The following is a 15,803-nucleotide window of genomic DNA, read 5'->3' on the forward strand; positions in this document are numbered from 1 at the left end:
TATTACATTCAATTCCTTCGTCTAAATCATTAATATATATTGTAAATAGCTGTGGTCCCAGCACTGAACCTTACGGTATCGCACTAGTCACTGCCTACCATTCTAAAAAGGACCCGTTTATTCCCACTCTTTGCTTCCTGTCTGCCAACCAGTTCTCTATCCACGTCAATACATTATCCCCAATACCATGTGCCTTAATTTTGCACACTAATCTCTTGTGTGGGACCTTGTCAAAAGCCTTTTGAAAGTCCAAATACACCACATCCACTGGTCTCCCTTATCCACTCTATTAGTTACATCCTCAAAAAATTCTAGATTTGTCAAGCATGATTTCCCTTTCATAAATCCATGCTGACTTGGACCGATCCTGTCCCTGCTTTCCAAATGCGCTGCTATTACATCTTTAATAATTGATTCTAGCATTTTCCCCACTACCGATGTCAGGCTAACCGGTCTATAATTACCTGTTTTCTCTCTCCCTCCTTTTTTAAAAAGTGGGGTTACATTAGCTACCCTACAATCCATAGGAACTGATCCAGAGTCCATGGAATGTTGGAAAATGACCACCAATGCATCTACTATTTCTAGGGCCACTTCCTTAAGTACTCTGGGATGCAGACTATCAGGCCCTGGGGATTTATCGGCCTCCAATCCCATCAATTTCCCTAACACAATTTGCTGACTAATAAGGATTTCCCTCAGTTCCCTCAGTTCCTCCTTCTCACTAGACCCTCGGTCCCCTAGTATTTTCGGATGGTTATTCGTGTGATATATGATACGGCTCACAGAAAACCTCCTATGTATGTCGTTACATATTTCTTACTGAATGTCCTCCCTCAACAATGGCAATGCCTTAATCAGTAGGACAGTAACATTGCAGACCAATCTCTAACTACTGTAACTTGTATTGACTTTAGAATGTAACTAAAGTACACAACAGTTCCGAACCCAAATCCCACAACTAAACTGTAGCACAATGCTGATAATCTGTAAACTCCAAATTTGTGACCAATCTAGATTTAGAATAGCCAGTTACTTTGTAAAACTTTTCATGTAGATGCAGCAGGGAAATTCAATAGTCCATCCTTCTCCAGGTACATAGAATCATAGAATCAAAGAATTTATAGCACAGAAGGAAGCCATTCGGCCTGTCGAGCCTGTGCCGGCTCTCTGCAAAAGCATTTCAGCTAGTTCCTCTCCCCTGCCATTTCCCTGTAGCCCTCCAATTTTTTTTCCTTCAGGTACTTATCCAATTCCCTTTTGAAAGCCACGATTGAATCTGCCTTCACAACCCTTCAGGCAGTGAATTATGGATCCTAGCCACTCACTGCGTAAAAAAAGTTTTTCCTCATGTCGCCTTTGGTTCTTCTGCCAATCACGTTAAATCTGTGTCCTCTGGTTCTCGACCCTTCTGCCAATGGGAAGTTTCTCTTTATCTACTCAGTCTAGACTCCTCATGATTTTGAACACCTCTATCAAATCTCCTCTCAACCTTCTCTGTTCTAAGGAGGACAACCCCAGCCTCTCTAGTCTATCCACGTAACTGAAGTCCCTCATCCCTGCAACTATTCTTGTAAATCTTTTCTGCACCCCCTCTCTGAGGCCTTCACATCCTTCTTAAAGTTTTGTACCCAGAATTGGACACCATACTGCAGTTGAGGCCAAACCACTGTTTTATAAAGTTTCATCATGACTTCCTTGCTTTTGTACTCTAGGCCTCTATTTATGAAGCCCAGGATCCTGTATGCTTTTTTAACATCTTCCTCAACCTGCCCTGCCACCTTCAATGATTTGTGCACATATACCCCCGGGTCTCTCCGTTCATGCAGCCCCTGTAGAATTGTACCCTTTAGTTTATATTGGCTCTCTACATTCTTCATGTCAAAATGTATCACTTTACACTTTTCTGCATTACATTTCATTTGCCACATGTCCACCCATTCCACCAATGTGTCTAAGTCTTCTTGAAGTCTCACATAAGAACATAAGAAATAGGAGCAGGAGAAGGCCATACGGCCCCTTGAGCATGCTCTGCCATTTAATATGATCATGGCTGATCCAATCATGGACTCAGGTCCATTTCCCTGTCCGCTGCCCATAATCTCTTATTCCCTTATCGGTTAAGAAACTGTCTATCTCTGTCTTAAAGTTATTCAATGACCCAGCTTCCTCAGTTCTCTGAGGCAGCGAATTCCATAGATTTACAACCCACTGAGAGAAGAACTTCCTCCTCATCTCAGTTTTAAATGAGCGGCCCCTTATTCTAAGATTATGCCCCCTACTTCTAGTCTCCCATATCAGTGGAAACGTCCTCTTTTAAATCGGGGCGTTACATTTGCAGTTTTCCAATCTGCTGGGATCTCCCCAGAATCCAGGGAATTTTGGTAAATTACAACCAATGCATCCACTATCTCTGCCGCTACTTCTCTTAAGACCCTAAGATGCAAGCCATCAGGTCCAGGGGCTTTATCTGCCTTTAGTCCCATTAGTTTACTGAGTACCATCTCCTTAGTGATTGTGATTGTGTTAAGTTCCTCCCTGCCTACAGCCCCTTGACTATCCACTGTTGGGATATTTTTAATGTCCTCTACCGTAAAGACTGGAGTAGGCCACCTGGTCCCTCGAGCCTGCTCCGCCATTCAATAAGATCATGGCTGATCTGATTTTGGCCTCAACTCCACATCCTTGACCTCTCCCCATAACCCTTGCCTCCCTTACCTTTCAAAAATCTGTCTATCTCCATCTTAAATATATTCAATGACCCAACCTCCACAGCTCTCTGGGGTAGAGAATTCCAAAGATTCACGACCCACTGAGAGAAGAAATTCCTCCTCATCTCAGTTCTAAATGGGCGACCCCTTATTCTGAAACTATGCCCTCTAGTTCTAGATTCACGCCCAAGAGGAAGCATCCTCTCTGCATCTACCCCGTAAAGCCCCTTTAGAATCTTAAATGTTTCAATAAGATTACCTCGCAGTCTTCTAAACTCCAATGAGTATAGGCCCAATTTGCTCAATCTTTTTTCATATGACAAACCCTTCATCTCAGGAATCAACCTCGTAAACCTTAAATTAGGAGACCAAAACTGTACGCAGTACTCCAGGTGTAGTCTTACCAATGCCCTGTACAGTTGTAGCAGGACATCCCTACTTTTATACTCCATCACTCTTGCAATAAATGGCAACATTCCATTTGTTTCCGAATAACTTGCTATACCTGTATGTTTACTTTTTGTGTTTCATGTACAAAGACCCAGATCCCACTGTAGCACAGTATTTTGTAATCTCTCTCCATTTAAACAATAAATTGCTTTTTTATTTTCCGGCCAAAGTGGATAACCTCGCACTTTCCCACATTATATTTCATCTGCCAAATGTTTTCCCATTCACTTAGCTTGTCTATATCCCTTTGGAGATTCTTTGTGTCCTCACAACATGCTTTCCCACCTATCTTTATATCATCAGAAAATTTGTCTAAATTACATTCGGTCCCTTCATCCAAGTCATTAATATAGATTGTAAGTAGATGAGGTCCCAGCACTGATCCCTGTGGCACCCCACTGCTTACAGTTTGCCAACTTGAAAATGACCCATTTATCCCGACTCTCTGTTTTCTGTTAGTTAGCCAATCCTCTAATCATGCTAATATATTACCCCCAACCCTGTGAGCTCTTATCTTGTGCAGTAACCTTCTATATGGCACCTTATCGAATGCCTTCTGGAAATCCAAATACAAGACATATACTGGTTCCCCTTTATCCACCCAACTTGTTACATCCTCAAATAACTCCAACAAATTTGTCAAACATGATTTCTCTTTCATAAAACCATGCTGACTCTGCTTGACTCCATTATGATTTTCTAAATGTCCTGCTACTACTTCCTTAATAATGGATTCCAGCATTTTCCCAATAGCAGATGCTTTCTGTCGCCATCCTTTCTTAAATAGGGGGGGTTACATTTGCTGTGTTACAATCCGCTGGGACCTCTCCAGAAACCAGGGAATTTTGGTAGATTACAACCAATGCATCCACTATCTCTGCAGCCACTTCTTTTAAGACCCTAAGGTGCAAGCCATCAGATCTAGGGGACTAGTCCACCTTTAGTCTCATTAGATTGCCTAGTACTTTTTCTCTAGTGATAATGATTGTTTTAAGTCCCCCACCTGCCAAATAGCCCATTGATTATCAATTTTTGGGATAGTTTTAGTGTCTTCTACCGTGAAGACCGATACTAAATATTTGTTCAAAGTCGCTGCCATTTCCCTGTTTCCCATTATTAATTCCCCAATCTCATCCTCTTAGGGCCCAATGTTTACTTTAGCTACTTTCTTCCTTATATATAAAACGCTATCCTCCTCCCTGTTCACTGTACTTCCAAATTTTGAATCATCTGCAATTTTTGAAATTTTGCCCTGTGCACCCAAGGGTAATCATTAATATATATCAAGAAAAGCAGTGATGCTTGTACGAACCTCTGCGAAACACCATTGTATACCTTCCTCCAGTCTGAAAAACAACTGTTCACCACTACTCTTTGTTTCTTGTCCCTTTGCTCATTTTATATCCATGCTGCCACTCTTCTGTTTATTCCATGGGCTTCAACATTGCTGACAAGCCTATTCTGTGGCATTTTATCAAACACCTTTTAGAAGTCCATGTATACCATGTCAACCACATTGCCCTCATCAACCATCTCCATTACCTCATCAAAAAAGTAAATCAAGTCAGTTAAACACAATTTGCATTTAACAAATCCATGCGGATTTCCTTAATTAATCCATACTTGTCCAAGCGACTGCTTGTGCCGGATTATCGTTTCTAAAAGCTTCCCCAATACCGAGGGTAAACTGACTGGTGTGTCATTGCTGGGTTTATCCTTATACTCTTTTTTGAACAATCAAGTAACATTTGCAATTCTCCAATCCTCTGGCACCAGCCCTGTATCCAAGGAGCATTGGAAGACTATGGCCAGTAGATCTGCAATTTCCACCTTTACTTCTCTCAGCATCCTAGGATGCAACATAGAAAATAGGTGCAGGAGCAGGCCATTCAGCCCTTCTAGCCTGCACCGCCATTCAATGAGTTCATGGCTGAACATGAAACTTCAGTACCCCATTCCTGCTTTCACGCCATACCCCTTGATCCCCCGAGTAGTAAGGACTTCATCTAACTCCCTTTTGAATATATTTAGTGAATTGGCCTCAACTACTTTCTGTGGTAGAGAATTCCACAGGTTCACCATTCTCTGGGTGAAGAAGTTTCTCCTTATCTCTGTCCTAAATGGCTTACCCCTTATCCTTAGACTGTGACCCCTAGTTCTGGACTTCCCCAACATTGGGAACATTCTTCCTGCATCCAACCTGTCCAAACCCGTCAGAATTTTAAACGTTCCTATGAGGTCCCCTCTCACTCTTCTGAACTCCAGTGAATACAAGCCCAGTTGATCCAGTCTTTCTTGATAGGTCAGTCCCGCCATCCCGGGAATCAGTCTGGTGAATCTTCGCTGCACTCCCTCAATAGCAAGAATGTCCTTCCTCAAGTTAGGAGACCAAAACTGTACACAATACTCCAGGTGTGGCCTCACCAAGGCCCTGTACAACTGTAGCAACAACACCTCCCTGCCCCTGTACTCAAATCCCCTCGCTATGAAGGCCAACATGCCATTTGCTTTCTTAACCGCCTGCTGTACCTGCATGCCAACCTTCAATGACTGATGTACCATGACACCCAGGTCTCGTTGCACCTTCCCTTTTCCTAATCTGTCACCATTCAGATAATAGTCTGTCTCTCTGTTTTTACCACCAAAGTGGATAACCTCACATTTATCCACATTATACTTCATCTGCCATGCATTTGCCCACTCACCTAACCTATCCAAGTCACTCTGCAGCCTAATAGCATCCTCCTCGCAGCTCACACTGCCACCCAACTTAGTGTCATCTGCAAATTTGGAGATACTACATTTAATCCCCTCGTCTAAATCATTAATGTACAATGTAAACAACTGGGGCCCCAGCACAGAACCCTGCGGTACCCCACTAGTCACTGCCTGCCATTCCGAAAAGTACCCATTTACTCCTACTCTTTGCTTCCTGTCTGACAACCAGTTCTCAATCCACGTCAGCACATTACCCCCAATCCCATGTGCTTTAACTTTGCACATTAATCTCCTATGTGGGACCTTGTCGAAAGCCTTCTGAAAGTCCAAATATACCACATCAACTGGTACTCCTTTGTCCACTTTATTGGAAACATCCTCAAAAAATTCCAGAAGATTTGTCAAGCATGATCTCCCTTTCACAAATCCATGCTGACTTGGACCTATCATGTCACCATTTTCCAAATGCGCTGCTATGACATCCTTAATAATTGATTCCATCATTTTACCCACTACTGAGGTCAGGCTGACCGGTCTATAATTCCCTGCTTTCTCTCTCCCTCCTTTTTTAAAAAGTGGGGTTACATTGGCTACCCTCCACTCGATAGGAACTGATCCAGAGTCAATGGAATGTTGGAAAATGACTGTCAATGCATCCGCTATTTCCAAGGACACCTCCTTAAGTACTCTGGGATGCAGTCCATCAGGCCCTGGGGATTTATCGGCCTTCAATCCCATCAATTTCCCCAACACAATTTCCCGACTAATAAAGATTTCCCTCAGTTCCTCCTCCTTACTAGACCCTCTGACCACTTTTATATCCGGAAGGTTGTTTGTGTCCTCCTTAGTGAATACTGAACCAAAGTACTTGTTGAATTGGTCTGCCATTTCTTTGTTCCCCGTTATGACTTCCCCTGATTCTGACTGCAGGGGACCTACGTTTGTCTTTACTAACCTTTTTCTCTTTACATACCTATAGAAACTTTTGCAATCTGCCTTAATGTTCCCTGCAAGCTTCTTCTTGTACTCCATTTTCCCTGCCCTAATCAAACCCTTTGTCCTCCTCTGCTGAGTTCTAAATTTCTCCCAGTCCCCAGGTTCGCTGCTATTTCTGGCCAATTTGTATGCCATTTCCATGGCTTTAATACTATCCCTGATTTCCCTAGATAGCCACGGTTGAGCCACCTTCCCTTTTTTATTTTTACGCCAGACAGGAATGTACAATTGTTGTAATTCATCCATGCGGTCTCTAAATGTCTGCCATTGCCCATCCACAGTCAACCCCTTAAGTATCATTAGCCAATCTATCTTAGCCAATTCATGCCTCATACCTTCAAAGTTACCCTTCTTTAAGTTCTGGACCATGGTCTCTGAATTAACTGTTTCATTCTCCATCCTAATGCAGAATTTCACCATATTATGGTCACTCTTCCCCAAGGGGCCTCGCACAATGAGATTGCTAATTAATCCTCTCTCATTACACAACACCCAGTCTAAGATGGCCTCCCCCCTAGTTGGTTCCTCGACACCTTATATCCAGGAATATTTATTATCCAGTCCTGCCCTTTTTTGAGCCAGTTCTCCATATGGCTATTTGCGTTTGCAACCTATCCAGTCCTGGAACTTATCTACTTTAAGTACAGCCAACCTTTATGGTGCCTCCTTCTGATCAATTTTTCTCCATCCAGTATCTCAACTACCTCCTCTTTCACTATGACTTTGGCACCATCTTCTGCCTTGGTAAAACAGATGTAAAGCACTCATTTAGAACCTCAGCCATACCCTCTGCCTCTATGTGTTGATCTCCATTTTGGTCCCTTATTGGCCCCACCCCTCCTCTTACTACCCGTTTACTATTTATATGCCTATAGAAGACTTTTGGATGCATTTTTATGCTAACTGCCAATATATTCTCATACTCTCCATTTGCCCCTCTTCGTTCCTTTTTCCTTTTTCACTTCCCCTCTGAACTTCAGCCTGGTTCTCACTTGTATTCTTAACCTGACATCAGTCATATGCCCCCTTTTTCTGCTTCATCTTACTCTCTATCTCTTGCGCCATCCGGGAAGCTCTGGATTTGGTTGCCCTACCTTTCCCCCTCGTGGGAATGTATCTTAACTGTACACAAACCAACTCCTCTTTAAAGGCAGGCCATTGTTCGATTACAGTGTTGCCTGCCAATCTTTGATTCCAATTTACCCGGGCTAGATCCATTCTCAACCCACTGAAATTGGCTTTCCTCCAATTAAGTATTTTTATTCTTGATTGCTTCCGAGTCTATACCTTATGATACTGTGATCACTTCCCTAAATGTTTCCCTGCTGACACTTGCTCTATCTGACTCACTCATTCCCTAGAACCAGACTCAGAAATCCTTCCTTCCACATTGGACTGGAAACATACTGATCAAGAAAGTTATCCTGAACGCACTTCAGAAATTCTTTCCTTGTCTGCCCTTTACACTATTACTATCCCAATCTATATTACGATAGTTGAAGTCCCACATTATCAATAATCTATAGGTCTTGCACCTCTCTGTCATTTCCCTGCAAACTTGCTCCTCTATATCCTTCCAACTAGTTGGCAGCCTATAGAATACACCTAGTAGTGTGATGGCACTTCTATTGTTTCTCAACTAATCAAATACATTCTGTCCTTGAGCCATCCAGGACATTCTCTCTCTCTAGCACTGTAACATTCTCCTTAATCAATACTGTCACCCCATCTCCTTTATTTCCTTGTCTATCTTTCCTGAACACCTTATATCCAGGAATATTTATTATCCAGTCCTGCCCTTTTTTGAGCCAGTTCTCCATATGGCTATTTGCGTTTGCAGCTTACCAACCTTATTTGCCACACTTTGTGCATTCACACACATGCAAATGGAGAAAATTATACAAACATTTGATGGACTGACACTGATAATACAGTTTGCATAGTTCCCGACATGAATTGAGTATGTTTATGGTGCTCAGTGAGAAAAATGTTTTTGTTACTCTCCAGTTAAACGGAGAGGACTGTTGCCGACACAGCTGAAAATCCATAATGTTATTGTGGAGGTGAAGCGTGGAGACATAACCCAGGAATGTGTGAAAGCAATAGTGAATTCCACAAATGCAACACTGAATCTCAATTCCGGTAAGATAACTTTTTGTTTGTATTTAACCCCTTAGATCCTAGAATTTCATTTTGTAAAATCTGTAATTTTTTAGATCTGGTGAGTTTTGTCAGTTAAAGAATATCAAAACATACGAGTGTGAAACTTCTTGCTTTCAAAATCGATGGTAAACTCCCTCTATTGTTTTCTTCTACACTATTTTCTTCCTGATCTCAAGATATACATCAACTATGGCTGAGGTGATGCCACTAGATGTTGGATAATAGGAGGCACTTGTCTCTCCTGATTTTCCATCCTGCATTTTGGGGACATTCCTAGCCTCTGCTCAGATTGAGATTAGAAACTCAGTGGACCTTCTAGATCAAACCATTATAACTTCAGTATATTTATTTCATCTCTTTGTAGTAACTACACTTTATATAAGCATAAAAATGAAAGGGCTGCATGTTCTGGGCATTGATTATGGATGGGCAGGAAGCTAGCCCAAAGTTATTTGTCGTGATTAAAAATAAATTAGATACCCACAAACTTTGTTGTGCCATTGTTTTTTAGGTGTCTCTGGTGCAATATTTACAGCAGCTGGCAGTACTGTCATGGATGAATGCAAGCAATTGGGTAAGTTACAGATATATATATAAATATGCATTGTATTAAAAAAACAATTTATATCATCAATCTCCAATGACCACAATTTTTACCTTTATGAACGTAATTGAAAGTTGACTGAGCAATATTTGTTTTTCTCTGGTCTTGGTCATGATGACGTGTTGACATGGGTAGAGTGTTCAAACTACATAGGATTAATCATGATCTTCATCAATACATACATTTCAAATTTGCAAATAGTTGCACATTTGTTTTCTGTGACCATTGAAGAGAGCAATCTAGCGGGGTGAGGGGAGGGGGCGGGGCGGGATTTACGACAAGACTCAAAGAAACGGTCTATTTTACAGCAAACAGCAAAGAAGCAAAGTCTATTTACTTAGTAAACAGAGTCTATTTAAACAGTGCACTACAGCAAAGAGTCTACGGAGTCTAATTTTAAAAAGTCCCTATGAACTATAGCAAACAGATCTTATGATTGAAACTGCACCAACTTCAACTTCATTCTTGCCAGGAATAGTGGTATCACTGAATGCAGCCTTAATTGTATCCAACATTTGGAGATGCTTGGTGACCTGCTTTCCCAGATATATATCCTTGTTCATAATCAGCTTTGTGTTTATATACTTAAAGCAGAACTAAATGTGTAATAATTATTTTCATAGCCTGTAAAAGCTATTTAAATGCATTGCTGTTATTAAGTGTAATGCTTTCATAGTAGAAATATAAATATACTTTTTATTTAACTTTGTGTCTATGATTTCTTTAGGTTCTCAGCCTGGCGATGGTGTTGTAGTTACTGGAAGTGGAAATCTTACCTGCGATTACATCATACATATGGTCGGTCAAACAAATCCAGCTATGATTACAGCCTCAGTAGAAAAAGTATTGCAGGAATGTGAAAAAAAACAGATTACTACAGTATCATTCCCTGCTTTAGGAACAGGTAACTGCAGTCAGACCACGAATACTTTTTTCCTGCAATTTCTTCTCCTTCACTTCTCTCCTCTCCTGAAGGTGTTGATTCCTGCTGGGATACAGTTCCATGAGAGCCAATGTGTTTTCCACCACCTCTCACAAATGTCCATTGTTTATGTGTGAGTCCTGACAGTGAGCATCATGTGATTATACAGCTTTTGCGGTATCACAGCCAGAATTAATTGTTTCCTTATCCAACACACGCACACTTGCGGCAGGTGTTGTCCTCATTAACGATCAGGTGCAAAAACTGGCAAATTTTTCATCATCCTAACCCAAGGACAATTTTTGCATTCTTCCTAAGTGAGGTGCTCAGAATTGGACGCAATACTCCAATTGAGGCCGAACCAGTGTTTTATAAAGGTTCATCATAGCTTCCTCGCATTTGTACTCTATGGGGTGGAATTTCGGTACCGCCCATTTTGAGGCGGTAATGGTGACGGGGCGGTAAATTTTGCACCGGGAAATGGTTTGCATCTGCAGCCGCAAAATTCATCAGCTAGACCCTGAGTGTGGAGCGGAGCGCTAAGGGAGGTGTTACACCTCTTTTAGGGTGCTATGCTGGTGGGGCAACTGAAAATCCCGAGCTAAACAGCCGGCCTCGGAGCGCCCTAAGCGAGTTATCCCTCAGAAAAGAAGAATTGACAAACACCAAAACCATTCTCAATACCTTACTGATGCATAAATCTCAAACATTTACAAATTAAGAACAATCACACTTATCTCAGGTAGACATCCCTTTCCTCACTGCGGTGGGTACAGCTCGGTTGCCAGCCTTCCCACTAGGCCGCGCTACGGGGCGCTACGGATCGTGCATGAAATAAATTTTGAAATGGTGTCACTACCAGGGGTGTTGCACTCCAGCTCGCCTCTCCTGGGCAATACAGCTCCTTGCCCCCTTACCTTCCTTCAGTCTGTAAAGCAACCGTTCACCACTACCCTCTGTTTCCTGTCATTTAGCCAATTTCGTATCCATGCTGCCACTCGCCCTTTTATTCCATGGGCTTCAACTTTTCTGGCAAGCATATTATGCGGCACTTTATCAAAAGCCTTATGAAAATCCATGTACACCACATCAACAGCATTGTCCTTATCAATCCTTTCTGTTACCTCCTCAAAAACCTCAATTAAGTTATTTAAACACAATTAGCTTTGAACATATTCATTCTGGCTTTCCTGAATTAATCCACACTTGCCCAAGTTGTTAATTTTGTCCCAGGTTATTGTTTCTAAAAGCTTCCCCACTAGTGAGGTTACACTGACTGGCCTGTAGTTGCTGTGTTTATCCTTACACCCTTTTTTGAACAAGGGTGTAAAATTTGCAATTCTCCAATCCTCTGGCACCAGCCCCATATCTAAGAAGGATTGGAAGATTATGGGCAGTTCCTCCGCAATTTCCACCTTTACTTCCCCCAGCATCCTAGGATGCATCCTATCCAATTCTGATGACATATCTACTTTAAGTACAGTCAGCCTTTCTCGTACCTTCTCTTTATCAATTTTTATCCCATCCAGTGTCTCAACTACCTCCTCTTTCACTATGACTTTGGCAGCATTTTCCTTGGTAAAGACAGATGCAAAGTACTCATTTAGTACCTTATCTATACCCTCTGCCTCCATGCATAGGTCTCCATTTTGGTCCCTAATCAGCCCCACATCTTCTCTTGCTACCCGTTTACTATTTATATGCCTATAGAAGACTTTTGGATACACTTTTATATTAGCTGCCAATCTATTCTCATACTTTCTATTTGCCCCTTTTTTTTTCTTTGTCACTTCCCCGCTGAACTTTCTATATTCAGCCTGGTTCTCACTTGTATTCTAAACCTGACATCTGTCAAACGTCCACTTTTTCTGCTTCATCTTACTCTCGATCTCTTTCGTCATCCTGGAAGCTCTATCTTTGTTTGCCCTACCTTTCCCCCTTGTGGGGATGTATTTTGACTGTACCTCAACCATTTCCTCTTTGAAGGAAGCTCCTTGTTCGATAACATTTTTGCCTGCCAATCTTTGATTCCAATTTACCCGGGCCAAATTCATTCTCAACCCACTTAAATTGGCCTTCCTCCTGTTGTGTATCTGTAAAGCATGCACTCCCATGTTCCTCCACCAGGGAGTTCATCCCCTGAAGTCCCAAGGGATCCCAGCATCCCTTGGGAGCACTGTATATAAGCCGGCCCCTAAGGCCTGTTCCTCACTCTGGTGTGTCTTATTAAAGACTGAGGTCACTGTTACTTTAACCTCCCCGTGTGCAGCTTCAGCTGTGTTAGGAACACAATACCTCCAATTTAGTATTTTTATTTTAGATTACTCCATGTCCTTTTCCATAGCTAATCTGATCCTTATAATATTATGATCACTCTTCAGTAAATGTTCCTCCATTAACACTTGCTCTACTTGACCCACCTCATTCCCCAGAACTAGATCCAGCATTGCCACCTTCCTTATTGGCTGGAAACATACTGATCAAGAAAGTTCTCCTGCACACACTTCAGAAATTCTTTCCTCTCTTCCCTTTACACTATTACTATCGCAGTCTTTATTAGGTTAGTTGAAGTTCCCCATTATTACTACTCTAGAGTTCTTGCACCTCTCTGTAATTTCAATGCAAATTTGCTCCTCTATATCCTTCCCACTTGTTGGTGGCCTATGGAATACATCTAGTAGTGTAATGACTTGTTAAATGAAATCCATATCTCTTTTTCTCAATCTCTCTCTTTCACTCTTCAATCATAGAAATCATAGAAATTTACAGCACGGACGGAGGCCATTTTGGCCCATCGTGTTCACGCCGGCTGACCAAGAGCTATCCAGCCTAATCCCACTTTCAAGCTCTTGGTCCGTAGCCCTATAGGTTATGTTTTTTTTTACTGCGCATCCAAGTATCTTTTAAATGTGGTCAGGGTTCCTGATTCTACAATCCTTTCAGGCAGTGAGTTCCAGATCCCAACCACCCTCTGGGTGAAGAAGTTTCCCCTCATAACTCCTCTAAACGTTCCCCCAATTACTTTAAATTTATGGCCCCCGGGTGTTTTCCCTTCTGCCAAGGAAAACAGGTCCTTCCTATCCACTCTATCCAGCCCCCTCATAATTTTATACACCTCAATCAGGTCTCCCCTTAGACTCCTCTGTTCCAAAGAAAACAGACCCAACATCTCCAATCTTTCCTCATAGTCAAAATTCTCCAGTCCAGGCAACATTCTTGTAAATGTCCTCTGCACCCTTTCAAGTACAATCACATCTTTCCTGTAATGTGGTGACCAGAACTGCATACAGTACTCCAGCTGTGGCCTAACCAGTGTTTTATACAGTTCAAGCATAACCTCCTTGCTCTTATATTCCATGCCTCGACTAATAAAGGCAAGTATTCCGTATGCCTTCTTAACCACCTTATCTACCTGGCCTGCTACCTTCAGAGATCTGTGGACCTGCACTCCAAGGTCCCGTTGTTCCTCTACACTTTTCAGTGTCGTACCATTTAATATGTATTCCCTAGCCTTGTTAGACCTCCCTAAATGCATTACCTCACACTTACTGATTGAATTCCATTTGCCACTGTTCTGTCCACCTGACCAGTACATTGATATCTTCCTGCAATCCGCAGCTTTCTTCTTCATTATCAACCACACAGCCTATTTTAATGTAATCTGCAAACTTCTTAATCATACCCCCAACATTTAAGTCCAAGTTATTGATATATACCACAAAAAGCAAGGGACCCAGCATTGAGCCAATAACTTGTTTTGTTCTTTATTGAATGAGCTAAACACAAACACCTTTCAGAAACCGAATTAGCCAAGTTCCTTATACCAAAATGCATAATGTTAACACTGCTCAAATCAGGAACTGTGTGCCTGGCTCCATGCTCAATAATAAATAATAATAACAACTTTGATTTATATAGCACCTTTAACGTAGTACAATGTCCTAAGGCGCTTCACAACTGTGTTACAGACAAACAGATAAATTTGACACCGAACCACAGAAGAAATTAAGGCAGATGATCAAAAGCTTGTTTAAAGTGGTAGGTTTTAACAAGCGTCTTAAAGGAGGAAAGAGAGGTCGAGAAGCGTAGGGGTTTAGGGAGGGATTTCCAGAGCTTAGGGCCCAGGCAGCTGAAGGCATGTCCACCGATAGTTGAGCAGTTATAATGAGGGATGTTCAAGAGGCCAGAATTTGAGGAGCGCAGACATCTTGTGGAATTGTGAGGCTGATAAAGATTACAGAAATAGGGAAGGGCAAAAGAGGTTCCAAATCAATGTCTCATTGAATGTGATACCAATGATAAAACCCAATAATTTGACCAAAGACATGTCTAACATTTTGCTCATTTTCTAGTTTCAATCAATTTTAATTTCATTTTGCTAAGACATTGTCCTTTCTGTAGGTATTGGAGGAGTCAAGCCGCAGGACACAATTGACAGCATGTTGACTGGATTCAAAAATCATTTGTCACTAAACAAACCATCAGCCATTAGACTCATTTACATTGTTGTATTTGAACCGAAAGTGTACGATGTTTTTATTGATGTCTTGCAACAAAAATCACAACAGGTAGGAAAAGATTTAAAATTAGCTGTAGCATTTTACAGCCTTATCACAAAATCAGGCAGAGGGGCATTTAAAATGAAGTGTGGGGAACTTACTCATTCCTATCCTGCCCTTCTCCGGCAAGAATGCTCACCCCAACCCAATGGGATAATTCGGGGCCGATCTGTTATTTTAACCTGAGGCTTGAGTGGAGAAGTGGTGCCTTCTTTGCCAGGCCAAAGCTTCTGAGAACAGGAGCCAGGGCCAAGAGAGGCCTTCGGTTTCATCGCAGGACAGGAGGATCAGGTGTTCCTCTGGGTCCCGCAAGGAAACTTTGGACCTCCCTGTCCCAGGCTTCCCCAACCCCCAACCAGATTTCCCCTCACGGAGCAGATGCCTTGTGCCAGGGACAATTCCTCTCGGTCGGTAGTGGCAGCATCACGCCACTGATTTTAATATTCATATTGGTCAGAAAGTCAGGAAGTTAATGAGGTCTGGCCATTAAAATCGACAGCCTCACTGCTCGGCTGGGCCGGTCGTTCGCTTTGCTATCCGAGAGTTAAAATCGAGTTCTATGCTTCTATACGTGGAAGCTCAAGATCAAATTGGATGTATGGGGGCCGAACTTGCCCTTCCTGATAAGGCCTCTGGCCGCCTGAAAGTGGCGGCCATGGGGCGGCACGGAATGGCCACTG

The 15,803-nt window shown here is 42.1% G+C and overlaps 1 protein-coding gene across 1 annotated transcript in view; it reads left to right on the forward strand.

The window, feature by feature from the left end:
• Window positions 1–15,803, forward strand: part of LOC139257083 (protein mono-ADP-ribosyltransferase PARP14-like) — a 187,617-nt gene that overhangs the window by 89,219 nt on the left and 82,595 nt on the right. The window contains exons 15-18 of the mRNA XM_070874389.1: window positions 8,883–9,017; window positions 9,550–9,612; window positions 10,370–10,546; window positions 14,966–15,132. Of these exons, the coding sequence (XP_070730490.1) occupies window positions 8,883–9,017; window positions 9,550–9,612; window positions 10,370–10,546; window positions 14,966–15,132 (542 nt within the window). The remainder of the gene's footprint in view (window positions 1–8,882; window positions 9,018–9,549; window positions 9,613–10,369; window positions 10,547–14,965; window positions 15,133–15,803) is intronic.

This window comes from Pristiophorus japonicus, chromosome 3 (genome assembly GCF_044704955.1).
Source record: "Pristiophorus japonicus isolate sPriJap1 chromosome 3, sPriJap1.hap1, whole genome shotgun sequence".
NCBI lineage: Eukaryota > Metazoa > Chordata > Chondrichthyes > Pristiophoridae > Pristiophorus > Pristiophorus japonicus.